We start from the raw sequence: 26,442 nt of genomic DNA, 5'->3' as shown, positions 1-26,442 counted from the left end.
GCGTAAAAGACTTACCCCTGACATCTCATCTGTACCTACTCCCTAGCACCTTAAAACTGTTCCCTCTCATGTTAGCCATTTCAGTCTGGAAAAAAGCCTCTATGACTATCCACACAATCGATACACTAAATTATGGCTGAAAGAAGAAAATAGCTTGGAACTTAATGTCCAGCAGTACACATTGTATCAACAGGACAGGAATGAGGATGGAGGGGCCGGCATTGTTCTGTTGGTAAAAAATGAAATTAAATCATTAGAGAAAGGTGACTTAGGTTCGGAAGGTGTTGAATCATTGTGGTTAGAGCCAAGGAACTGCAAAGGTAAAAAAGCCCTGATGGGAGTTGTATTCAGACCTGCAAACAGTAGTACGGATGTGGCCAACAAATTACAAAAGAAGATAGAAAATGCATGCCAAAAGGCAATGTTATAATAGTCATGGAAGACTTCAATATGGAGGTAGTTTTGGAAAATCAGATTGGTGCTAGATTCAATGAGGGGAATTTCTAGAGTGCCAACAAGATGGCTTTTTAGAGCAGCTTGTGGTTGAATCCATGAGGAGATCATCTGTTCTGGATTGAGTGATGTGCAATAAACCAGAATTGATTAGAGTACTTAACGTAAAAGATCCGGAGGAAAGTGATCATAATATGCTGAAATTCACTCAGAAATTTGAGAAGAAGCTAAAGTCAAATGTATCTTTATTACAGTGGAGTAAAGGGAATTGCAGAGGTGTGATAGAGGAGTTCGCCAAAATTAATTGGAACATTTCTGGAAGCAATTCAGAAAGCACAGGATATATACATAGCAAAGAGGAAGATGTATTCAAAAGGAAGACTGACCCAACTGTGGCTAAGAAGAGAAGTCAAAGCCAAAGAGAGGGCATGAAATAGAGCAAAAATTAGTGAGAAGTTAGAGGAGTGGGAAGTTTTTAAAAACCAACAGAAGGCAACTAAAAGTTCATGAAGGTAGAAATGGAATATGAAAGTAAGCTAGCCAATACTATTAAAGAGGATGCCAAAAGTTTCTTCAAATACAAAAAGTGTAAACGAAAGGTGAGAGTGGATATCAGATCATTGGAAAACAATGCTGGAGAGGTAGTAATGAGGACAACAAAATGGCAGATGAACTGAATAAGTACTTAGCATCAGTCTTCACTCTGGAAGACACTAGCAGTATGGTAAAATTTCCAGATGTCAGGGATCATGAAGTGTGCGAAGTTACCATAATTAGAGAAGATTCTTGGGAAACTGAAAGGTCTGAAGGTAAATAAGTCACCTGGACCAGAAGGTGTACAGCTCAGGTTTCAGAGCGAGGTGGCTGAAGAGATTGTGGAGGCATTAGTAGTGATCTTTCAAGAATCACTAGATTCACTCATGGTTCCAGCAAATTGGAAAACTGCAAATGTCAGTTCACTTTTCAAGAAAGGAGAGAGGCAAAAGAAAGGAAACTATAGCACAGGTGGTCTGACCTCTGTGGTTGGGAAGATGTTGGAGTCGATTATTGGTTGATTTTGTGTACTTGCATTTTCAGAAGGGTTTGACAAGGTGCCACATTTCAGGCTGTTTAACAGCTACTATTCCATGGTATCACAAGAATGATTCTTGTGATAGATAAAGCAGTGGCTGTTTGGCAGAGGCAATGAGTGAGAATAAAGGGAGCCCTTTCTGGTTGGCTGCCAGTGAGTAGTGGTGTTCCACAGGGGTCTGTGTTGGGACTGATTCTTTTTACATTGTATGTCAATGATTTAGATGATGGAATTGATGACTTTGTTGCAATGTTTGCAGATGATAGGTGGAGGGACAGGTAGTTTTGAGGAAGTAGAGAGGCTACAGAAGGACTTTGGCAGATTAGGAGAATAGGGGAAGAAATGGCAAATGGAATACAGTTTCGGGAAACATATGGTCATGCACTTTCGGAGAAGGAATGACAGGGTTGACACTATTCTAAGTGGAGAGAAAATACAAAAACTGAGATGCAAAGGGATTTGGGATTCCCTAATGGTTCATTTTCAGGTTGATTCTGTGATGAGGAAGGTAAATGAAATTTAGGCATTTATTTCAAGAGGACTAGTATATAAAAGCAAGGATGTAATGTTCAGACTTTATAAAACACTGCTGAGGCTTCACTTGGAATATTGTGAGCAGTTTTGGGCCCCTTATTGTAGAAAGTATTTGCTGAAACTGGAGAGGGTTTAAAGGAGGTTTACGAAAATGATTCCAGAATTGATGCTATTAATGGTATTAATGGTATTAGGGTATTAATGCTGGAGTAATAAAATGGATTTTAGGTATTAATGCTGGAGTAATAAAATGGATTCAACAGTGGCTAGATGGGGGATGCCAGAGAGTAGTGGTGGATAATTGTTTATCGGAATGGAGGCCGGTGACTAGCGGGGTGCCTCAGGGATCTGTTTTGGGCCCAATGTTGCTTGTAATATACATAAATGATCTGGATGATGGGGTAGTAAATTGGATTAGTAAGTATGCCGATGATACTAAGGTAGGAGGTGTTGTGGATAATGAGGTGGGTTGTCAAAGCTTGCAGGGAGATTTATGCCGGTTAGAAGAATGGGCTGAATGTTGGCAGATGGAGTTTAATGCTGAGAAGTCTGAGGTTCTACATTTTGGCAGGAATAATCCAAATAGAACATACAGGGTAAATGGTAGGGCATTGAGGAATGCAGTGGAACAGAGAGATCTAGGAATAACAGTGCATAGTTCCCTGAAGGTGGAGTCTCATGTAGATAGGGTGGTGAAGAAGGCTTTTGGAACGCTGGCCTTTATAAATCAGAGCATTGAGTACAGAAGTTGGGATGTAATGTTAAAATTGTACAAGGCATTGGTAAGGCCAAATTTAGAATATTGTGTGCAGTTCTGGTCACCGAATTATAGGAAAGATATCAATAAATTAGAGAGAGTGCAGAGACGATTTACTAGGATGTTACCTGGGTTTCAGCACTTAAGTTACAGGGAAAGGTTGAACAAGTTAGGTCTCTATTCTTTGGAGCGTAGAAGGTTGAGGGGGGATTTGATCGAGGTATTTAAAATTTTGAGAGGGATAGATAGAGTTGACGTGAATAGGCTGTTTCCATTGAGAGTAGGGGAGATTCAAACGAGAGGACATGATTTGAGAGTTAGGGGGCAGAAGTTTAAGGGAAACACGAGGAGGTATTTCTTTACTCAGAGAGTGATAGCTGTGTGGAATGAGCTTCCTGTAGAAGTAGTAGAGGCCAGTTCAGTTGTGTCATTTAAGGTAAAATTGGATAGGTATATGGACAGGAAAGGAGTGGAGGGTTATGGGCTGAGTGCAGTTAGGTGGGACTAGGTGAGATTAAGAGTTTGGCACGGACTAGGAGGGCCGAGATGGCCTGTTTCCGTGCTGTGATTGTTATATGTTATATGGTTAATTGAATGGCTTGTCATATGAAGAGCATTTGATGGCTCTGGGGCTTTATTCACTGGAATTCAGAAGAATAAGGGGTAACCTCATTGAAACTTATCAAATGGTGAAAGACCCTGATAGAGTGGATGTGGAGAGGATGTTTCCTATGATGGGACAGTCTAAGACCAGAGGGCACAACCTCAGAATAGTAGGGTGTCCTTTTAGAAATGAGATGAGGTGGTAATTCTTCAGCCAGAGAGTGGTGAATCTATAGAATTCTTTGCCACCAGCAGCTCTGGAGGCCAAGCCTTTATGTATATTTAAGGCAGAGGTTGATAGATTCTAGATTAATCTGGGCATGAAGAGATACAGGGAGAAGTCAGGAGGTTGGGGCTGAGAGGAAAATTGGATCAGCCATGATGAAATGATGGAGCAAACTCGATAGGCCAAAAGGCTGGATTCTGCATCTATATCTTATGGTCATCATGCCCTGTCCAATTAAGAATCTATCAACCACTCTGTGTGGAGGCCTTACTAGTACTTTATGAAGTCTCAACATTATATCCTTGCTTTTATATTTTAGCCATCTAGAAATGAATGATAACATCACATTTGCCTTCATCACCAGAGACTCTACCTGCAAATTAACCTTTAAGGAATCCTGCATAAGTTCCTTTGCCCCTCTGTTTTCTATATTCTCTGTTCATTTAGAAAATAGTCTACCCTTTCATTTCTTCTACCACAGTATATTTCCTGACATTGTATTCTGTTTTCCATTTCTTTGCCCAGTCTCCTCATCTCTCTGTACTTCTATAGCCTCTCTACTTCCTCAAAACCACTTGCCCCTTCACATATCTTCAGATTGTCTGCAAACTTTGCAACAAAGCCATCAGTTCCATCATCCAAGTCATTGACATATAATGTGAAAAGAATCAGTCCCAACACAGACCTCTGTGGAACACCACTAGTCACTGGCAGCCAACCAAAAATGGTTCCCTTTATTTCCACTCATATGTCTACCAAACAGTCACTGCTTTATCTTTGCTACACTATTACCTGTAATACCATGGGCCTGTTTCTGTGCTGTAATTGTTATATGGTTATAAGTCATGGTCCATGTAGATACCAAGGACATTAGAAAGAGTAATTAGGTTCTGCACAGGGACGTCAGTGACTTAGATGCCCAGGGCATGTAACTTAGAGTTAAAATTAAAGGACATATCAGTTAAAGGGGAGGTATGACCTGTTCAAAAGTGACGGGTTGCAACTGAACCCGAGGGGGACCAATATTCTGGCGAGTAGATTTGTTAGAGCTGTTGGGAGAGCATTTAAGCTAACTTGGCAGGGGGTGGGACCCAGAGTGAAGGGAGCAAGAAGGCTACAAGTGAACAGCTGATTTTTCGGAGCAAATGAGTTTTTTACTACTCGGGGTAAAGGAGAGGCAAGACTGCGCAGGCGCGTGACATCAGCCAGTAGAGCGTAAAAGATTTAAAAAGAAGGCCATCCTATCCAGCGGGCAGTGTTTGGAGTGGGCAGCAGTGTGAGAGGCAGCAAAGTGTTAGGGCTTTGGCTCAATGGGCTTAGGTGGTAACAGGACAGGCGAGGTAGGGTTAACTGTGTTATTTGCGGAAAGAAGGAAGTATGTGTGTGAGGCAAGTTTTCTGTGTTCATTGTCAAATGTGGGAGGTCCTGGAGTCTCCCAGCCTCCCAGACAGCCATATCTGCACCTGATGTGTCGAGCTGTGCCTCTTAAGGGACCAAGTTAGAGAACTGGAGTTGCAGCTCGATGACATTCGCCTAGTCAGGGAGAGTGAGGAGGTGATAGAGAGGAGTTATAGACAGGTGGCCACACCAGGGCCTCAGGAGAGGGAAGTGGAAGAGCAGGTACTACAGAGTACACCTGTGGCTGTACCCCTTGACAATAAGTACTCCTGTTTGAGTACTGTTGGGGGGAGCAACCTATCTGGGGGAAGCGGCAGTGGCCGTGCATCTGGCACAGAGTCTAGCCCTGTGGCTCAGAAGGATAGGGAAGGGAAGAGGAAGGCAGTAGTGATAGAGGACTCTATAGTTAGGGGGTCAGACAGGCGATTCTGTGGACGCAGGAAAGAAACTCTGATGGTAGTTTGCCTCCCAGGTGCCAGGGTCTGAGATGTTTCAGATCATGTCCAAGGTATCCTGCAGTGGGAGGGAGAACAGCCAGAGATCGTGGTACATATTGGTACTAATGACCTAGGTAGGAAAAGGGAAGAGGTCCTGAAAAAAGATTACAGAGAGTTAGGAAGGAAGTTGAGAAGCAAGACCGCAAAGGTAGTAATTTTGGGATTACTGCCTGTGTCACACGACAGTGAGAATAGGAATAGAATGAGGTGGAGGATAAATACGTGGCTGAGGGATTGGAGCAGTGGGCCTGGATTTAGATTTCTGGATCATTGGGACCACTTTTGGGGCAGGTGTGATCTGTACAAAAAGGACAGGTTGCACTTGAATCCCAGGGGTCCAATATCCTGGCGGGAAGGTTTGCTAAGGCTACTAGGGAGAGTTTAAACTAGAATTGTTGATGGGTGGGAACTGAACTGAAGACACTGAGGAAGAGGAGGTTGGCTCACAAATAGAGAAAGCTTGTGGACAGTGCAAGAGGGACTGTTTGTCACCACAGATGCTGCGTGACCTACTGAGTTCCTCCAGTGTGTTGTGCGTGTTGCTCTGACCCCAGCATCTGCAGTGTACTTTGTGGTTGTGAAAGGGAGGATAGGCAGGTGATAGAGAAGGGATGCACTCAGACCAAAGGTTTGTGATGTGTCTATTTTAACGCAAGGAGTGTTGTGAACAAAGTGGATGAGCTTAGAGCGTGGATCAGTACTTGGAGATATGATGTGGTGGCCATTAGAGACTTGGATGGCTCAGGGACAGGAATGGTTACTTCAAGTGCCAGGTTTTAGATGTTTCAGAAAGGACAGGAAGGGAGACAAAAGAGGTGGGGGCGTGGCACTGTTGATCAGAGATAGTGTCACAGCTTCAGAAAAGGTGGACACCATGGAGGGATTGTCTACGGAGTCTCTGTGGGTGGAGGTTAGGAACAGAAAGAGGTCAATAACTTTACTGGGTGTTTTTATAGGCCACCCAATAGTAACAGGGATATCGAGGAGCAGATAGGGAAACAGGTCCTGGAAAGGTGTAATAAGAACAGAGTTGTCATGATGGGAGATTTTAATTTCCCAAATATCGATTGGGTTCTCCCTAGAGCGAGGGGTTTAGATGGGGTGGAGTTTGTTAGGTGTGTTCAGGAAGGTTTCTTGACACAGTATGTATATAAGCCTACAAGAGGAGAGCCTGTACTTGACTTGGTATTGGGAAATGAAGCTGGTCAGGTGTCAGTTCTCTCAGTGGGAGATCATTTTGGAGATAGTGATCATAATATTATCTCCTTTACAATAGCATTGGAGAGAGATAGGAACAGACAAGTTAGAAAAGCATTTAATTGGAGTGAGGGGAATTATGAGGCTATCAGGCAGGAAATCACGCAGCGTCGAGCGGGCAGCGGAGTCCGTGGAAGCAGAGTCCTGGGCTTTGGCTAAGTGGGCTTCGGCGTAAGGGGACTTCGGTAAGCTTGTGTGATTGCTCGCTGAGGGGAAGAAGGTAAGGTAGCTAGGTGCTTTTTAGACATTCTATTAATTCAGTTCAGGTATGGGGGAGACAGTCAGAGCAGTGGTGTGCTCCGTATGCAGTATGTGGGAAGTCAGGGGCAACACAGTTGTCCCTGATGACCACACCTGCAAGAGGTGCGTCCAGCTGCAGCTCCTATCAGCCCGAGTTAGGGAGCTGGAGCTAGATGAACTATGGATCATTTGGGAGGCAGAGGCAGAGATAGATAGTTATCAGGAGGTAGTCACACCAAAGAACCAAGATTTAGGCAGATGGGTGACGGTCCAGAGAGGCAGGGGGAGCAGGCAGAGAGAGCAGAGCACCCCTGTGGCCATTCCCATTAACAATAAGTATACCGTACTGGATACTGTTGATGGGGATGACCTACCAGGAATGAGTTGCAGTGGTCCTGCCTCTGGCACAGAGGTTGAACCCTCAATTAGAAAGGGGAGGAGGGAAGAGAAGAGAGCGATAGTTTTAGGGGATTCTATAGTTAGGGGGGCAGATAGGAGATTTTGTGGGGCAGATCGGGAGTCTCGGATGGTATGTTGCCTCCCTGGTGCCAGGGTCCGGGACATCTCAGATCGGGTGCAGGCTATTCTTGAGAACGAGGGCATGAACCCAGATGTAGTGGTCCATGTAGGGACCAACGATGTAGGTAAGGTGAGTGAGGGGGTCCTGCTTAGAGAGTTCAGGGAGTTAGGAGTGAAGCTGAAAGGCAGGACCTCCAGGGTGACAATCTCGGAATTGCTACCTGTGCCACGTGTGAGTGAGGCGAAGAATAGAATGATTATGCACATTAATACGAGGCTGAGAGCATGGTGCAGGAAGGAAGGGTTCAGGTTTTTGGATAATTGGTCTTTGTTCCAGGGACATTGGGATCTGTTTCGAAGGGACGGTCTACATCTGAACTGGAGGGGTACTGGCATTCTTGCAGAAGTGTTTGCCAGTGCTGCTCGGGGGGGGTTTAAACTAGATGTGCAGGGGGCAGGGATCCAGATCCAGAGGGTTGGTCAGAAGGAGCATGGGATTAAATGTGTAGAAGGTTTGGGTAATCTTGAGAAGGTCATCAAAATTCAGGGTGCAATTAGCCCGATGGAAGTTCAAGGAGCTGGGTTAGGTACAGTAGACAGTCTTTTAAGCAAAGAGAGGAGGAATGGGCTAAGAATTCTATACTTGAATGCACGTAGTGTCAGAAATAAGGCAGATGAGCTTGAAGCTCAGATGAAAATGGGGAACTACGATATTGTTGGGATAACGGAGACATGGCTGCAAGGGGATCAGGCCTGGGAATTGAGTGTACCAGGGTATACGTGCTATCGTAGAGACAGAAATATGGGAAGAGGGGGTGGGGTGGCCCTGTTGGTAAGGAATGAGATTCAGTCCTTAGCAAGAGGTGACTTGGGAACAGGGGAAGTAGAGTCTGTGTGGATTGGGCTGAGGAACAGCAAGGATAAAAAGACCCTAATGGGTGTTGTGTACAGGCCCCCAAACAGTAGCGTGGATATTGGGTACAAGTTGATTAGGGAGTTAACATTGGCATGTGCTAAAGGTAATGTAGTCGTTATGGGAGATTTCAACATGCAGGTGAACTGGGAGAATCAGGTAGGTGCTGGACCCCAGGATAGGGAGTTTGTGGAGTGTCTAAGGGATGTATTTTTGGAACAGCTTGTGCTTGAGCCAACCAGGAGCGAGGCTATTTTGGACTTGGTGATGTGTAATGAACAGGAATTGATAAGTGATCTTGAAGTAAAGGAGCCATTAGGAAGTAGTGATCATAACATGATAAGATTTTATCTACAATTTGAGAGGGATAAGGGCAGATCAGAGGTGTCAGTGTTGCAATTAAATAAAGGAGACTACGGAGCCATGAGGGAAGAGCTGGCCAAAGTTAAATGGGCAGATGCCCTGGCAGGAAAGACAGTGGATCAGCAGTGGCAGATATTCTTGGGCATAATACAAAAGATGCAAAAGCAGTTCATTCCAATGAGAAGGAAGGGTTCAAAGAGGGGGAAGGGGCCACAGTGGTTGACAAAGGAAGTCAGAGATTGTATAGCATTAAAGAAAAAGAAGTATGACAGGGCTAAGATGAGTGGGAATACAGATGATTGGGTAAGTTTTAAGGAGCAGCAGATCTTAACTAAAAAAGCAATACGGAGAGAAAAAATCAGGTATGAGCTCAGTCTAGCCAGGAATATAAAAGGGGATAGCAAAAGCTTTTTTAGCTATGTGAAGAGAAAGAAGATAGTTAAGAACAATGTTGGCCCCTTGAAGAATGAATTGGGAGAAATTGTTATGGGTAACAGGGAAATGGCAACAGAATTTAATGCGTACTTTAGATCTGTCTTCACCAGGGAGGACACAAGCAATCTCCCAGATGTATGGATGGGCCAGGGTCATAAGATATCAGAGGAATTGAGACAGATTGACATTAGGAAAGAAACTGTGATGAGTAGACTGGTAGGACTGAAGGCTAATAAATCCCTGGGTCCAGATGGTCTGCATCCGAGGGTTCTAAAAGAGGTGGCTCAGGAAATTGCGGATGCATTGGTAATCATTTTCCAATGTTCCTTAGATTCAGGATCAGTTCCTGAAGGTTGGAGAGTGGCTAATGTTATCCCACTTTTCAAGAAGGGAGGGAAGGAGAAAACGGAGAACTATCGCCCTGTTAGCCTAACGTCAGTCGTGGGGAAGATGCTTGAGTCCATTATTAAGGACGAAATAGTGGCACATCTAGATGGCAGAAATAGGATTAGGCCGAGCCAGCATGGATTTACCAAGGGCAAATCATGCTTGACTAATCTGTTGGAGTTTTTTGAGGGTGTAACAAGGATGTTAGACGAGGGTAAGCCAGTGGATGTTGTATACCTAGATTTTCAGAAGGCATTTGATAAGGTGCCACATAGGAGATTGGTGAGTAAAATCAGAGCTCATGGCATTGGGGGCAGGGTTTCAACATGGATAGAAAACTGGTTGGCAGATAGAAAGCAAAGGGTAGCAGTGAATGGGTGTTTCTCGGACTAGCTGGAGGTGACTAGTGGGGTACCACAGGGCTCTGTATTGGGACCACAGCTCTTTACGATTTATATCAATGATTTAGATGAGGGCATTGAAAACTATATCAGCAAGTTTGCTGACGATACTAAACTGGGTGGCAGTGTGACATGCAAAGAGGACGTTAGGAGAATACAGGGAGACTTGGATAGGCTGGGTGAGTGGGCAGATACTTGGCAGATGTCATTCAATGTGAATAAATGTGAAGTTATCCACTTTGGAAGCAGGAACAAGAGGGCAGAGTATTGTCTGAACGGTGTAGAGTTAGGTAAGGGAGAAATGCAAAGAGACCTAGGAGTCCTAGTTCACCAGTCAATGAAGGTGAATGAGCAAGTGCAACAGGCAGTGAAGAGGGCAAATGGAATGTTGGCCTTTGTTACAAGGGGAATTGAATACAAGAGCAAGGATGTCCTTTTGCATTTGTACAGGGCCCTGGTGAGACCACACCTGGAATATTGTGTACAGTTTTGGTCTCCAGGTTTAAGGAAGGACATTCTGGCAGTTGAGGAAGTGCAGCGTAGATTCACTAGGTTGATTCCTGGGATGGCAGGGCTGTCTTTCGCAGAGAGATTGGAGAGATTGGGCTTGTACTCGCTGGAATTGAGGAGATTGAGAGGGGATTTGATTGAAACGTTTAAGATAATTAAAGGATTTGATAGGATTGAGGCAGGAAATATGTTCCAGATGTTGGGAGAGTCCAGTACCAGAGGGCATGGATTGAGAATAAGAGGTCAGTTATTTAAAACAGAGTTGAGGAAGAGATTCTTCTCCCAGAGAGTTGTGGAGGTGTGGAATGCACTGCCTCAGAAGACGGTGGAGGCCAATTCTCTGGATGCTTTCAAGAAGGAGCTAGATAGATATCTGATGGATAGGGGAATCAAGGGATATGGGGACAAGGCAGGGACTGGGTATTGATAGTGAATGATCAGCCATGATCTCAGAATGGCGGTGCAGACTCGAGGGGCCGAATGGTCTACTTCTGCACCTATTGTCTATTGTCTATTGAAATTGGAGACTTAAATTGGAAACAGATGTTCTCAGGGAATAGTATGGAAGAAATGTGGCAAATATTCAGGGGATATTTGTGTGGAGTTCTGTATAGGTACGTTCCAATGAGACAGGGCAGTTATGGTAGGGTACAGGAACTGTGGTGTACAAAGGTTGTAATAAGTCTAGTCAAGAAAAAAAGAAAAGCTTACAAAAGGTTCAGAGAGCTAGGTAATCTTAGAGATCAAGAAGATTATAAGGCTACCAGGAAGGAGCTTAAGAAGGAAACTAGGAGAGCCAGAAGGGGCCATGAGAAGGACTTGGCAGGCAGGATTAAGGAAAACCTTAAGGCATTCTACAAGTATGTGAAGAACAAGAGGATAAGATGTGAAAGAATAGGACCTATCAAGTGTGATGGTGGGAAAGTGTGTATGGAACGAGAGGAAACAGCAAAGGTACTTAGTGATTGTAGTGATGACTTGCAGCAGACTGAAAAGCTTGAGCCTGTAGATATTAAGAAAGAGGATGTGCTGGGGCTTTGGAAAGCATCAAGTTAGATAAGTCACAGGGACCAGACAAAATGTAGCCCGGGCTACTGTGGGAAGTGAGGGAGGAGATTGCTGAGACTCTAGCGATGATCTTTGCATCATCAGTGGGAACAGGAGAGCTTCTGGAGGATTGGAAGGTTGTGGATGTTGTTTTTTATTAAAGAAAGGGAGTAGAGATAGCCCAGGGAATCATACACCAGTGTGTCTTACCTCAGTGGTTGGTAAGTTGATGGAGAAGATCCTGAGAGGCAGGATTTATGTACATTTGGAAAAGTATAATATGATTAGGAGTAGTCAGCATGGCTTTGTCAAGGGCAGGTCGTGCCTTACGAGCCTGATAGAATTTTTTGAGGATGTGACTAAATACATTGATGAAGAAAGAGCAGTAGATGTAAGGTATATGGATTTCAGCAAAGCATTTTATAAGGTACCCCATGCAAGGCTTATTGAGAAAGTAAGGAGGCATGAGATCCAAAGGGACATTGCTTTCTGGATCCGGAATTGGCTTGCCCACAGAAGGCAAAGAATAGTTGTAGACGGGTCATGTTCTACATGGAGGTTGGTCACCAGTGGAGTGCCTTGGGGATCTGTTCTGGGACCCTTACTCTTCGTGATTTTTATAAATGACCTGGATGAGGTAGTGAAGGGATGGGTTAGTAAGTTTGCTGATGACACAGAGGTTGGAGGTGTTGTGGATAGTGTGGAGGGCTGTCAGAGATTACAGCGGGACATTGATATGATGCAAAACTAGGCTAACAAGTGGCAGATGGAGTTCAACACAGATAAGTGTCAAGTGGTTGATTTTGGTAGGTCAAATATGATGGCAGAGTATATTATTATTGGTAAGACTCTTGGCAGTATTGAGGATCAGAGGGATATTGGGGTCCAAGTCCATAGGAGGCTCAAAGCGGCTGCGCAGGTTGACTGTGGTTAAGAAGGCATACGATGTATTGGCCTTCATCAATCATGGAATTGAATTTAGGAGCCGAGAGGTAATGTTGCAGCTATATAGAAACCTGGTCAGACCCCACTTGGAGTACTGTGCAAATTTCTGGTCGCCTCACTACAGGAAGGATATGAAAGTCATAGAAAGGGAGCAGAGGAGATTTACAGGGATATTGCCTGGATTGGGGAGCATGCCTTATGAGAATAGGTTGAGTGAACTCGGCCTTTTCTCCTTGGAGTGAAGAAGGATGAGAGGTTACCTGATAGAGGTGTATAAGATGATGAGAAGCATTGATCATAGTCACAGGCTTTTTCCCAGGGCTGGAATGGTTGCCACAAGAGGACACAGGTTTAAGGTGCTGGGGAGTAGGTACAGAGGAGATGTTAAGGGTAAGTTTTTTACTCAGAGAGTGGTGAGTGCGTGGAATGGGCTGCCAGCAATGGGGGTGGAGGCAGATACGATAGGGTCTTTTAAGAGACTTTTAGATAGGTACTTGGATGTTAGTAAAATAGAGGGCTATAGGTAAGCCTAGTAATTTCTCAGGTAGGGACATGTTCATCACAACTTTGTGGGCAGAAGGGTCTGTATTGTTCTGTAGGTTTTCAATGTTTCAATGACTCAGGAAAGAACGGATTTTTAAAAAAAGTAAAGATAGCATGCAGTCAGATTGTCAGGAAGGGCAGGCAGGTAGTGGGACTTAGTCACAGCCAGCAGGATGAGTAGGGATGCAGAGTCAGAAAGGACAGCAAATACAGTTCTTAAGGTGTTATATCTAAATGCATGTAGTACAGGAAATATAGTGGATGATCTTGTTGTAGTATTACAGATTGTCATCTTTGATGTTGTGGCCATCACTGAATCGTGGCGAAAGAATGGCTGTAGTTGGGAACTAAATGTCCAAGATTACACATTATATCAGAGGGATACAAAGGTAGGCAGAGGAGGTTTGTGGCTCTGCTGGTAAAGATTGGCATCAAATCAGTAGAAAGATGTGACATAGGATCAGAAGTAGTTGAAACCTTGTGGGTTGAGTTAAGAAACTGAAAGTGTAAAATGACATTGATGGCAGTTGTATACAGGACTCACAGCAATGGGTGGGAGGTGAACCAGAGGTTACAATAGGAAATAGAAAAGTCAAGTCAAAAGGACACTGTTAAAGTAGTCATGGGAGATTTTAACATGCTGGTCGATTGGGAAAATCAGGGTGGTAATGGATCTCAAGAGAGTGAGTTTGTTGAATCCCTAAGAGATAGCTTTTTGGAACATGTTGTTGTTGGGCCTTCTAGGGAATCAGCTGTACTGGATTGGGTGTTATGTAATGAACCAGAGGTGATTAGGGAGCTTAAGGTAAAAGAACTCTTAGGAACAAGTGATCACAATATGATTGTGTTCAATTTGAAATTTGATAGGGAGAAAGTAAAGTCTGATGTAATCAGTCAGCAGAGCAGCAATGGTGTGTGTTTCTGGGAAAAATGAGGAAGGTGCAGGACATATGTATTCCAAAAATGAAGAAACACTCAAATGATAAAATAGTACAACCATGGCTGACAAGGGAAGTCAAAGCTACTGTAAAAGCAAAAGAAAGAGCATACAACAAAGCAAAAATTAGTGGGAAGAAAGAGGATTGGGAGGTTTTTAAAAACCCACAGAGAGCAACTAAAAATATTATTAGAAGGGAAAAGATGAAATATGAAAGCAAGCTGGCAAAAAATATCAAAGTGGATAGTAAAAGTTTTTACAAGTATGTTAAAAATAAAAGAGAAGTGAGTCTGGATATAGTACCACTAGAAAATGAGGCAGGAGAAATAACAGAGGACAAGGAGATAGCTGCTGAAGTAAATGTTAAAGACAGTAGCAGTATGCCTGATGTTGTAGTGTGTCAAGGAAGAGAAGTGGGTGTAGTTACTGTTACAAAAGAGAAGGTGCTCAAAAAGCTGAAAGACCTAAAGGTACTGTCAGTACCTCTAGTTGAACTCTCTTTTTGTGTGTTTCTGCCAAGCAGTCAGTCTGCAGTTTTAAATTGCCATGTGCTCCTGTCTTCCCCCACCCCACAGTCCTGCTCTACTCTGGCCCCTGTATTACTGAGTACTCCGCCTCTCACCTACCTCTCATTATTACCTGTATTGCTGCCACCTGTGTCTCATTGTGCTCCACCTATAGCTGCCGCTCTGTTTATTGCTCAGTCCTGTGTTTTCACCTGTTTGTAGCCAGATTATGCCAGTGAATTTTCCTGAGCCTTTCCAGCATTCTTATCTGTACTCTGTCTGAATGTTAAACTTTGCCTTTTTCCAATTCCGGTTTTTGGATTTCTCTGGATGTTTTGATCTCTGCCTGATCTTTGATGCCGACTTTGTTTGCACCTCGGGATTTGGTACTCAATTAATATATCTGTGTGCACAATACTGGGTCTGTGATTGGATCCCTGCTCCAGCATCCTGACAGGTACATAAGTTACCTGGACTGGAGGAACTGCACCCCAGGATTCTGAGAGTGATTGTGTTAGAGATTGTGTGGCATTAGAAATGATCTGTCAAAAATCAATGGACTCTGGCATGGTGCCAGAGGACTGGAAAATTGCAAATGTTAGAGTATTGGCTGATTGGTAGGAGGTAGCGAGTGGGAATAAAGGGTCCTTTTCTGGTTGGCTGCCAGTGACTAGTGGTATTCTTAACCATATAACATATAACAATTACAGCACAGAAGTTCTTCAGGGATCAGTTTTGGGACCACTTCTTTTTATGCTGGATATAAATGATTTAGATGATGGAGTTGATGACTTTGTTGCCAGGTTTGCAGATGATACGAAGATTGGAGGAGGGGTAGGTAGTGTTGAGGAAACAGCTAGGATGCAGAAGGACTTAAACAGATTCGGAGAATGGACATGCAAGTGGCAAATGAAATACAACGTTGGAAAATGCATGGTCATGCACTTTGGTAGTAGAAATAAATGTGCAAACAGTTTTCTAAATGGGGAGAAAATCCGGGAATCTGAGATACCGAGGGACTTGGGAGTCCTTGGGCAGAAAATCCTAAAGATTAACTTGTAGGTTGATTTAGTGGTGAAGGAGGAAAAAGCCATGTTGGCATTCATTTCAAGTAGTCTAGAATCTAAGAGCAAGGATGTGATGCTGAGGCTTTATAAGGGATTGGTGAGGCCTCACATTGTTCCAATTTCTTGGGTTCTTATGAATGATGATGTTCCTAGCCATTTGTGAGACTTTTGTAGGAGGGGCAGGACGAGCAGCTCAGGGCAGGTGAAAGAAATCTGTGTTGGGGAACACTTTGCATCTGGTGACCACAATGTCATTAATTTCAAAGAAAATATGCAAAGAGATAGGTCTGGTCCATGGTTTTAGATTCTATAAAAACATAAGAAATAGAAGTAGGAGTAGGCCATCTGGCCTGTCAAGTCTGCTCCACCATTCAATAAGATCACAGCTGATCTGGCCATGGACTCATTTTCCACCTACCTCTCTTTTCCCCATAACCCTTAATCCCCCTACTATGCAAAAATCTATCCAACCTTGTCTTAAATATATTTACTGAAGTAGCTTCCACTGCTTCATTGGGCAGAGAATTCCACAGATTCACCACTCTCTGGGAAAAGCAGTTCATCTTCATCACCATCCTAAATCTACTCCCCTGAATCTTAAGGCTCACCTGCCAGTGGAAACCACTTTCCTGCCTCTATCTTGACCTATCTGTCACCAGGTTCGGACATGGCCCAAGTGCGGAGTGAGAGACACTGAGGCGGGTCAATATTTCACAGACTTTAATGCGGACAATGTTAAAGGGGAAAAAAACAATAGACACTAGGCCAAATAGGGCTGTTAACTAAAACTCTCAAATGGAAAATGAAGCCTACACTGTGGTTGAAAAGAACAACTAAGAATAAAACGAATACCACGTTTTCAGAGTCATTTGACTTGACAGTCCAATTTCTCAGGCAAAGTGGAACGCAGATAACGAAGCATAGCTACATCCCGGGTTCAAGTCTCGGCAAACGCTACAGCGGAACGAATGAAGTTAAATACTATCACAATGAAATAATAATTAGCTGACACGTGCATATTCACAAGCGCAATTGCCGAATCCGTGGTTGTGACACTACCTCTTTCATAATTTTATATGTTTCTATAAGATCTCCTCTCATTCTTCTGAATTCCAGTGAGTACAATTCCAGTCAACTCAACATGTCCTCATAGTCTAACCCCCTCATCTCTGGAATCAACCTGGTGAACCTTCTCTGCACCACCTCCAAAGCCAGTATATCCTTCCTCAAGTATGGAGACCAGAACTGCACACAGTACTCCAGATGCGGCCTCACCAGTACCCTGTACAGTTGCAGCATAACCTCCCTGCTCTTAAATTCAATCTCTCAAACAATGAAGGCCAACAATCCATTTGCCTTCTTGACAGCCTGCTGTATCTGCAAACCAACCTTTTGTGATTCATGCACAAGCACTCCCAAGCCCCTCTGCACAACAACATGCTGCATTATTTTACCACTTAAATAATCATTTGTTCTTTCATTTTTCGTTCCAAAGTGGATGACCTCGCATTTGCCAACATTGTACTCCATCTGCCAGACCCTTGCCCACTCATTTAACCTATCTATATCTCTCTGTAGACTCTCCATATCTTCTGCACAATTTGCTTTTCCACTCAATTTAGTATCATCAGCAAACTTAAATTACGCTGGATCCCCTCTTCCAGATCGTTAATGGATATCGTGACCAGTTGTGGACCCAGCACCGTCCCCTACGGCACACCGCTCACCACTGATTGCCAACCAGAGTAACACCCATGTATCCCAATGTGCTGCTTTCTATTAGTTAACCAATCCTCTATCCATGCTAATGCATCACTGCCAACTCTATGCATCCTTATCTTATGGATAAATTTTTTATGTAGCATCTTATCAAATGCCTTCTGGAAATCCAAGTTAATAACAGCCATCTGTTCTCTTCTATCCATTGCACTCATTATATCCTCAAAGAGCTCCAGTAATTTTGTCAAACAGGCCTTTGCTGAATCCATGCTGCATCTGCCTATTGAATCCATTTCTTTCCAGATTCCTTGCTATTTCTTCTCAAATGACAGTGTAGCCCCCTGGTAAGCCTCAGGCTTGCTCAGCTCGCTTCCGTCTAGGGGGAGCAGCCTTCAACCCTGTCAGACTGGGTAATCAGCTTGTGTAGGTGCTGTGTAATCTCCCCACCATGCCAAATGACAGACAGTACACCATATGCGATTAAATGATTACACTTTATAGATCTAGTTAGGCCACACTTGGAGTACTGTGTCCAGTTCTGGTCGCCTCACTATAGGAAGGATGTGGAAGCATTGGAAAGTGTACAGAGGAGATTTACCAGGATGCTGCCTGGTTTAGAGTGTATGGATTATGATCAGAGATTAAGGGAGCTAGGGCTTTACTCTTTGGAGAGAAGGAGGATGAGAGGAGACATGATAGAGGTGTACAGGATATTAAGAGGAATAGACAGAGTGGACAGCCAGCGCCTCTTCCCCAGGGCACTACTGCTCAGTTACAAGGCTTTAAGGTAAGGGGAGGGAAATTCAAGGGGGATATTAGAGGAAGGTTTTTCACTCAGAGAGTGGTTGGTGCGTGAAATGCACTGCCTGAGTCGGTGGTGGAGGCAGATACACTAGTGAAGTTTAAGAGACTACTAGACAGGTATATGGAGGAATTTAAGGTGGGGGGTTATATGGGAGGCAGGGTTTGGTCGGCACAACATTGTGGGCCGAAGGGCCTGTAAAGTGCTGTACTATTCTATGTTCTATGTTCTATCTTACTGGAACTATGTACTTAATAGAGATACAATATAAAAGGAAAAGTTAAAGGCGCCAAACTTATCAAAGTTCAACCACTTCGTGCACAACCGTTGGAGCTCAATTAACGAAGTCTTCTGCCACCATTCGATCCCCTCCGACCTCCTCGACCCGCCGAGTGGGACCAACAATGGTGGTCGACCAGACGCTCCACACGAATCTGTCCTCGTCTCCTCTCCTTGTCGAAGACCTTAGGCCTCAGACTCTCGCTCGGAGTTCGTTCTGTCGCCCAGCTTACAGCATCATGTCTCCTCTCTCTTTCCCCATCACACCTTCTCCCCAAAGTCCACGAAACAATAGCTTACAGACACACAAGAAAGAATAACATCTATCCCAATTCATTAGCAAATGAATACAATTCTCATTATCAGTAATTATAACCCAAACAAGCTGCAAGAGTAAAGCACTTTCTCAGCAGTTAACAAAGAAGCATTTTTATTTTTAACATAACAAAGAAGCCATTTTATTAGCCTTAGCAGTAACATATAAGAAGAAACCCCTTACAATAGCTTCAAGCATTTTCTCAAATATAGATGTTAAACTAACTGGCCTATAGTTACCTGCCTTTTGCCTACATCCTTTTTTTGAACAGTGGCATGACACCCGCCATCTTCCAATCTGCCAGGAACTGCCCAGAGTCCAGAGAATTTTGGTAAATTATCACCAAAGCCTCAGCTATAACCTAAGCCATTTCTTTCAGTACCCTGGAATACATTCCGTCAGGGCCAGGGCACTTGTCTACCTTCAGGCCCACAAGTTTGCTCAACACTACCTCTTTAGTGATCGCTATTGTATCAAGGTCCACACCTCCAATCGCATCCATAACATCTCTCTTTGGCATGTTAGATGTCTCCTCCAGTATGCAGACTGACACAAAATGGTCATTCAAAGCCTCAGCCATTTCCTCATTACCCAATATCAATTCCCACTTCTCATCCTCCAAGGGACCTATGTTCACTTTAGCCACCCTTTTCCGCTTTATATAATTATAAAAACTTTTACTATCTGTTTTTATATTTTGTACTCATTTATTTTCATAATCTATCTTCCCTTTCTTTATTGCTCACTTTGTGGTTCTTTGTTACTTTTTCAAGTGTTCCCAATCTTCCAGTTTCCCTCTACTCTGGTGACTTTGTATGCACAAGCTTTTAGTTTGATGACTTCTTTTGTTTCCATTGTTATCCAAGGCTGGCTCTCCCCACCCTTACTGTCCTTGCTTTTAACTGGAATATACTTTTGTTGAGAACCATGAAAAACCTCTTTGAAAATCTTCCACTGTTCCACAACTGTCCCACCATATAGCCTTTATTCCCAGTCTACACTCGCCAAATCCTCCCTCATCCCATTGTTGTCTCCATTGTTTAGGCATAATACACTGGTCTTAGATCAAGCTACTGCACCCTCTATTTGTATGAGAAACTCTTACACAGTATGAGATACTATGATCACTCTTTCCAAGAGGATCCCTAACTACAAGATCACTAATTTTACCCGTCTCATTGCACAGGAGCAGATCTAAGATAGCACATTCCCTTATAGGTTCTGTAATATGCTGTTCAAGAAAGACTTCACAGATGCATTCTATGAAGTCCTCCTCAAGACTGCGTCAACCAACTTGATTCACCGAATCTATATGCAAGTTAAAGTCCTCCACGATAACTGCTGCTCCATGTCTCAGATATTTCTCTGTTTATTTGCCTGTGCCACTGTAATGTTATTCTTCGGTGGCTGATAGACAACTCCCACCAGTGATATTTTCCCTTTACTATTCCTAATCTCTACCCAGATGGATTCAACATTCTGCTCCTTAGATCTTATATTGTCTCTCACTATCACCCTGATCTCATCTTTAATTAAGAGCACTATCCCACCTCCCTTACCTTCCTGCCTATCCTTCCGTATTACCTGATATCCTTAGATATTTAATTCCAATCCTCTCCACCCTGCAACCACATCTCTGTAATGCCCACTAAATCATACCCCTTTGTACTGATTTGAGCCACAAGTTGACTGACCTTGTTTCGAATCCTACGGGCATTCAAATAAAGTGCTTTTAAAATCTTTTGCACTTGACTTTTCTTCACTCCACTCTTACTTTTCTCTTTTTTATCTTTTGCTTTTTCTTTATCTTTATCCATACTTTTCTTTTTTACTTTAACCATACTTCTCTGATCTGTTGAACTCACCCACCCCCCCCCCCCACTATTTAGTTTAAAGCCCTATCCTCAGCCCTAGTTGTGTGATTCGCTAGGATCCAGGTCCCATCACAGTTCAGGTGGATCCCATCTCATTGGTACAGCTCCTTCCTTCCCCAATACTGGTGTCAATTTCCCATGAATTCAAACCCACTTCTACCACACCAATCCTTGAGCCACACATTTAACTCTCTAATCTTCTTAACCCTGTGCCAATTTGCACGTGGGTCAAGTAGTAATTCAGAGATTACTATCTTTTTGGTTCTGTTCTTTAACTTGGTCCCTAGCTGCTCAAATTCCCTCAGCAGAATCTCTTTCCTCATTCATTGGTACCTATGTCATTGGTACCCACATGGACCATGATAACTGGGTTTTTCCCCTCCCACTGCAAATTCCTCTGCAGTCAGATAAAAAGTCCCATCCCAGATGTCAGGCACACAACACAGCCTTTGGGAAAATCTATCCTTGCTGCAGAAAACTCTGTCTATTCCCCTGACTATACTATCCCCAACTACCACTACATTTCTCAGAATTCTCTCTTCCCTTCTTGAATCACTCCCTGAACTACGGTGCCACAGTTAGGTTGCTCATCCTTCCTACAGCCCCCACTCTCATCCACACAGGGAGCAAAAATCTCGGACCTGCTGGACAAGCTCAAGGGTTGAGGTTCCTCCAGCACTGTCTCTTGGATCCCATTACCCACCTCACTCACAGTCACACCCTCTTGTTCCTGACCAGAGACTGATGTGCCGCAGTGTTTGAATCTCAGATTCCAGGTCCTCAACTTTGAGTCTGAGTTCCTCGAACAGCCAAAACTTGCTGTAGATTTGGTCACCAGGAACCAAAGTAGGTCCACCAGCTCCCGTATCATGCAGCTACGCACATCACCTGATCCTGCAACTTCTCTACTTTATTTAATTAGCTGTAATTTAATAACTTTTTATTCAACCACTACAAAAGCCTTCCATGCTACTTACCTGTGCCTCTTCACCATAGCCTCAAGTTCCCACTCCTACACTGTCCACTCACGCAATGGCTGCTCTGCTTTGACCCTGCCTTATTTTTATTTGCTCCTGCTAATGAATCACAAATCGATTAGTCTGCCATTAACACGCCAAGCCGGGCAAAATGCTCCTTTTTGAAACTCTTTTCCCCAATTTGTGCAAAGCGCTCTCTCTCTTCAAATCAATTAGTCTCCTGCTAATCAATTCTAAATTGGTAAAAAAGCCAGTTTTGATGGTATCAGAAATGTTCGAGCAAGTGTGGATTGGGACAGGCTGTTTTTAGCAAAGGTATACTTGGAAAATGGGAGGCCTTCAAAAAACAAATTTTGAGAGTAGAAATCTTATATATGCCTGTCAGAATGAAAGGTAACAAGCATAGGGAGCCTTGGTTTTCAAGAGATATTGAGGACCTGGTTAAGAGAAAAAAGGTGTATAACCGGTATAGACAGGTAGGAACAGATGAGGTGGTTATGGAGTACAAGAGATGAAAGCAAATTCTTAAGAAAAAATTAGGAAGACTAAAAGAAGGCATGAAGTTGCTTTATCAGACAAGGCTTAAGGAGAATCCTAAGGGATTCTACTGATACGTTAAGAGCAAATGGATCGTAAGGTACAGAATTGGTTCACTGGAAGACCAAAATGATAATCAACATGTGGATCCAAAACAGATGAGGGAGATCTTAAATTATTGTTTGTACCTGTATTTACTTGGGAAACAGATACAGAGTCTATAGAAGTGAGGCAAAGCAGCATCAACTTCATGGACCCTGTAATGTTTACAGAGGAGGAGGTGTTTGCTACCCTGAAGCAAAACAGGGTGGATAAATCCCCAAGGCCTGACAAGCTGTTCCCTCGGATCCTATGGGAGACAAGTGCAAAAATTGCTGGGACCTTAGCAGAGATATTTGAGACCGCCTTAGCGACAGAAGAGATGCCAGAGGTTTGGAGGATAGCCAATGTTGTTTTGCTACTTTAAAAAGGCTCTAAACAGAAAACAGGAAATTATATGACACTGAGTTTGACATTAGTTGTGGGAAAGTTATTTGAAAATATCCTAAGGGAACAAATATATAAATATTTAGATAGATATGGTTTTGTGCATGACTAGTCATGCCTAATCAATCTTGTTGAGTTTTTCAAGGAAGCTACCAGGATGGAGGCAAGGCAGAGGATGTTGTCTACACAGACTTTAGTAGGGATTTGCCAAGGTTCTGCACAGTAGGCTGGTCAAGAAGGTTCAATCGCTCAGCATTCAGGATGCAGTAGTAAATTGGATTAGTCATTGGCTTTGTAGGAGAAACCAGAAAATGGAAGTAGATTGGAGGCCTGTAACAAGTGGTGTGACACAGGGATCGGAGCTGGGTCCTTTGTTGTTTGTTACCAGTATCAATGATCTCGATGATAATGTGGTTAACTGGATCAACAAATTTGCGGGTGACATCAAGACTGGGGGTCTCGTGGACAGGGAGGAAGGCCGTCATAGCTAGCAGAGAATCAACTGAAAGAGTGGGCTGAAAAATAGCAGATGGAATTTGATGCAGACAAGTGCGAGGTTTGATCCTGTGGTAGGACCAACCAGGGTAGCTCTTACACAATGAACAATAGGGCACTGAGCAGTGTGTAGAACAAATGGATCTTGGAATACAGGTCCATAATTTGTTGAAACTGACATCGCAGGTAGATAAGGCCATAAAGAAAGCTTTTGGTATATTAGCCTTCCTAAATCAATGTCTCGAGTACAGAAGATGGGATGTTATGTTGAAGTTGTATAAGACAGTGGGGCATAATTTGAAGAATTGTGTGCAGTTTTGGTCACCTATGTACAGGAAGGATGTAAACAAGGTTGAGCAGAGAAAATTTACAAGGATATTGTCAATTCTTTAGAATATTGAGAGGAGATTTGATAGAGGTATACAAAATTTTGAGTGGTATAAATGGAGTAAATGCAGTTTTTTTTTCCCATTGAATTTGGGTGGGACTACAACCAGAGGTTATTGTTTAAGGGTAAAGGTGAGAAATTTAAGGTGAACATGAGGGGAAACCTCTTCACTCAGAGGGTTGTGAGAGTGTTGAATGAGCAGCCAGCACAAGTGCATGCGAGCTCAATTTCAAAATTTAAGGGAAGTTTGGATAGGTATATGGATAGTAGGGATATGGAGGGCTATGGTCCCAGTGCAGGTCGATTGGAGTAGGTAGTTTAAGTGGTTTTGGCATGGACTAGATGGGCTGTAAAGCCTGTTTCTGTGCTGGTATTTCTCTATGACTATGACTATCCTCTTCAACAGCCAACAAAGTTAGTGCAAGGGTTAACTTTTTACAGACAGTACAGTGAGTCAGTGATTGTTGGTGAGAAATAAGCAGCAAGGCAATTCAGAACTGTTTTGCTCACTGTAGTTTGAAGCATTCAGGTTTGGAGATGCCAGAAACAGCTGAGAGTGAAAATGAAATGATTTCACAACTTCAACAAGTTAGGAACTATGTAGAATGAAGGTATCGACAATCATCTTGAATGTTACAATGAGAATGAAGGTTTGGGCAATGTAATCATCAAAAACATTGTATCAAAACACCAAGGTGGGAGGGGCGGCAATGGATTATGAAGATGAGAAATTGATGAGGGTGACATAACTGAACTTGAACTACTGACTACACAGGATGCCAGGAAGTTTATTGTAGGATTATAATACTACTTCATGCAGGAAGGCAGTGATGGCAATCCATTATCTGCATGAGGTGTCTGTGCTGATTTTGTTCACTTAAAGTCATTAAAAGAACGTGGAAGTGTACACTATATGTATTCCTCCATTGATAACTTTTAGGAACTAATACATGGTTTGTAGTACAGTAGTAATATTGGTAGCAGTCTAATGTTTCTGCATCTGATTTAAATACATATTTTGTTACTCAAAAGTAGTTTGTCTTTTTTATACCTTTTTAACTATTTCCATGAAATTTCAGATCATTGGGACAGCCACTTAATTGAGCCAAAACGTTCTGGTTCTGATATGACCCAACTAAATGGCAATATACCCTCGGCTCTGGATCATCCCTTGGGGCTGAGTGAGGCAGTGCCTGGCAGTGATGTAACTCACACTCTGTTTCTGTTCAAGGGTCGAAACCTGACAACGAGGGAGATGGGCTTCTTCCCCCGTGACTGCGTCAAGCCATTGCCCTGTGTAAGTAAACCCAGAGAACACAGAACACAGAACGTTCAGCACAGGAGCAGACCCTTCATGCTATGCCAAACTAATTAGAGAGTGAGGCCCCCATCATTCTGGGTCGATCATGAATGTTGTCTCTTAGCTGTGGAGATATACAAGCCTGGGCAGTGCTTAGAAAAATAGAAGGCTATGTGCTAGGGAAACTCTAGGCAGTTTCTAGAGTAGCTGGAATGATCAGCACAACATTGTGGGCTGAAGGGCCTGTACTGTGCTGTAGATTTCTATGTTCTATGTTCTAGTGCAAGCTGTTGCCCATGTAGCAGGCTACCCCTCTCAACTCATCTGATGAACCCAAAAGAATGGGAGAGACTGCTATAGTGTGGCACCAGCAACTTTGGAGTTGCCAGACAGCATTGAACTCAATGCAGGATGCCTTAGGAACTCCAGCTCTGGATTTTTCCTTCAGGGTTTACTCTGAAGCCTTCCCCATGAGTGGGTTGTAGCCGCAAGGCAGCGGAGGTTTGAGATCAGAGTTTTCCTTCTTCTAAATAAGCTGCCAACCGCAGCTAGTGAACCCCTTCTGTCTAGAGTTACTGGTTTTAAGGCACCAGTAATCCGCCTTTGACCCTTCTCTTGGCATTAGAACCAGTCCCTCTGGGTTTAGTAGCTAAGCCTCACGCAAAGGCCAGGAGCTGGACTTGGTTATCTTTGAGATATATGTCATTGGGAGAATTTCAGAGGTAGTGGGAGCTTATTCCCACCAGCACCCCCAGCTATAGCAAACTTAAGGAACCACCAAACTAATTAAATACCCAACTAAAAACACCCTTTGCCTTCACAATGTCTACATTGCTCTATTCTCTGAAGTAGGTTTGATATGCAGCAGTCAGTGAGTTCCAGAGAATGCTGGTACTGTCATTTCTCTGTCTCACCAGCAATGTCACCCCAGTGGTGCGGTATGAATACAGGCACTTTGGCCCATGGCTTTCGTGCACACCATCGAGCATCTACAGTAATTACAGCCTGATTGAGTTTTTTGAAGAGGTAACTAAAAAAATTGATGAGGGTAGGGCAGTGGATGTGGTCTACATGGACTTTAGCAAGGCATTTGACAAGATCCCTCACGAGAGACTCATCCAGAACGTCCTGAGGCATGGGATATGTGGAACCTTGGCTGTTTGGATAAAATAATAGGCTTAAAGGAAGAAAGCAGAAGGTAGTTGTGGAAGGAAAGTATTCTGCCTGGAGATTGGTGACTAGTGGAGTGCCACAGGGATCTGTCCTGCTATTTGTGATTTTTATAAATGACCTGGATGTAGAGGCGGAAGGATGGGTGAGTAAGTTTGCAGATGACACAAAGATTGGAGGAGTTGTGGCTGGAGCTGCAGGTTGTTGAAGGTTACAAGAGGATATAGACAGGCTGCAGAGTTGGGCAGAAAAATGACAGATGGAGTTCAATCCGGATAAGTGTAAGGTGATGCATTTTGGAAGGACAAATCAGAAGACTGAGTACAGGATTAATAGTCAGTTACTTAAGAGTGTGGATGAACAGAGGGACCTTGGGGTTCAAATCCATACATCCCTCAAGGTCGCTGCGCAGGTTGATAGGGTAGTTAAGAAGGCCTATGGGATGCTAGGCTTCATTAACAGGGGGATTGAGTTCAAGAGTAGAGAGGT

General features: G+C 43.4%; 1 protein-coding gene across 1 annotated transcript in view; it reads left to right on the top strand.

Annotated features, from left to right (window-relative positions):
- Positions 1-26,442, top strand: part of LOC132401643 (guanine nucleotide exchange factor VAV3) — a 451,830-nt gene that overhangs the window by 364,791 nt on the left and 60,597 nt on the right. Inside the window, exon 21 of the mRNA XM_059983657.1 lies at positions 24,715-24,780. Within this exon, the coding sequence (XP_059839640.1) occupies positions 24,715-24,780 (66 nt within the window). The remainder of the gene's footprint in view (positions 1-24,714; positions 24,781-26,442) is intronic.

Source organism: Hypanus sabinus, chromosome 11 (assembly GCF_030144855.1).
Source record: "Hypanus sabinus isolate sHypSab1 chromosome 11, sHypSab1.hap1, whole genome shotgun sequence".
NCBI classification, from domain to species: Eukaryota; Metazoa; Chordata; class Chondrichthyes; order Myliobatiformes; family Dasyatidae; genus Hypanus; species Hypanus sabinus.
The sequence above is the reverse complement of the archived record's forward strand: the minus strand, read 5'-3'. Positions and strand labels throughout refer to the sequence as shown.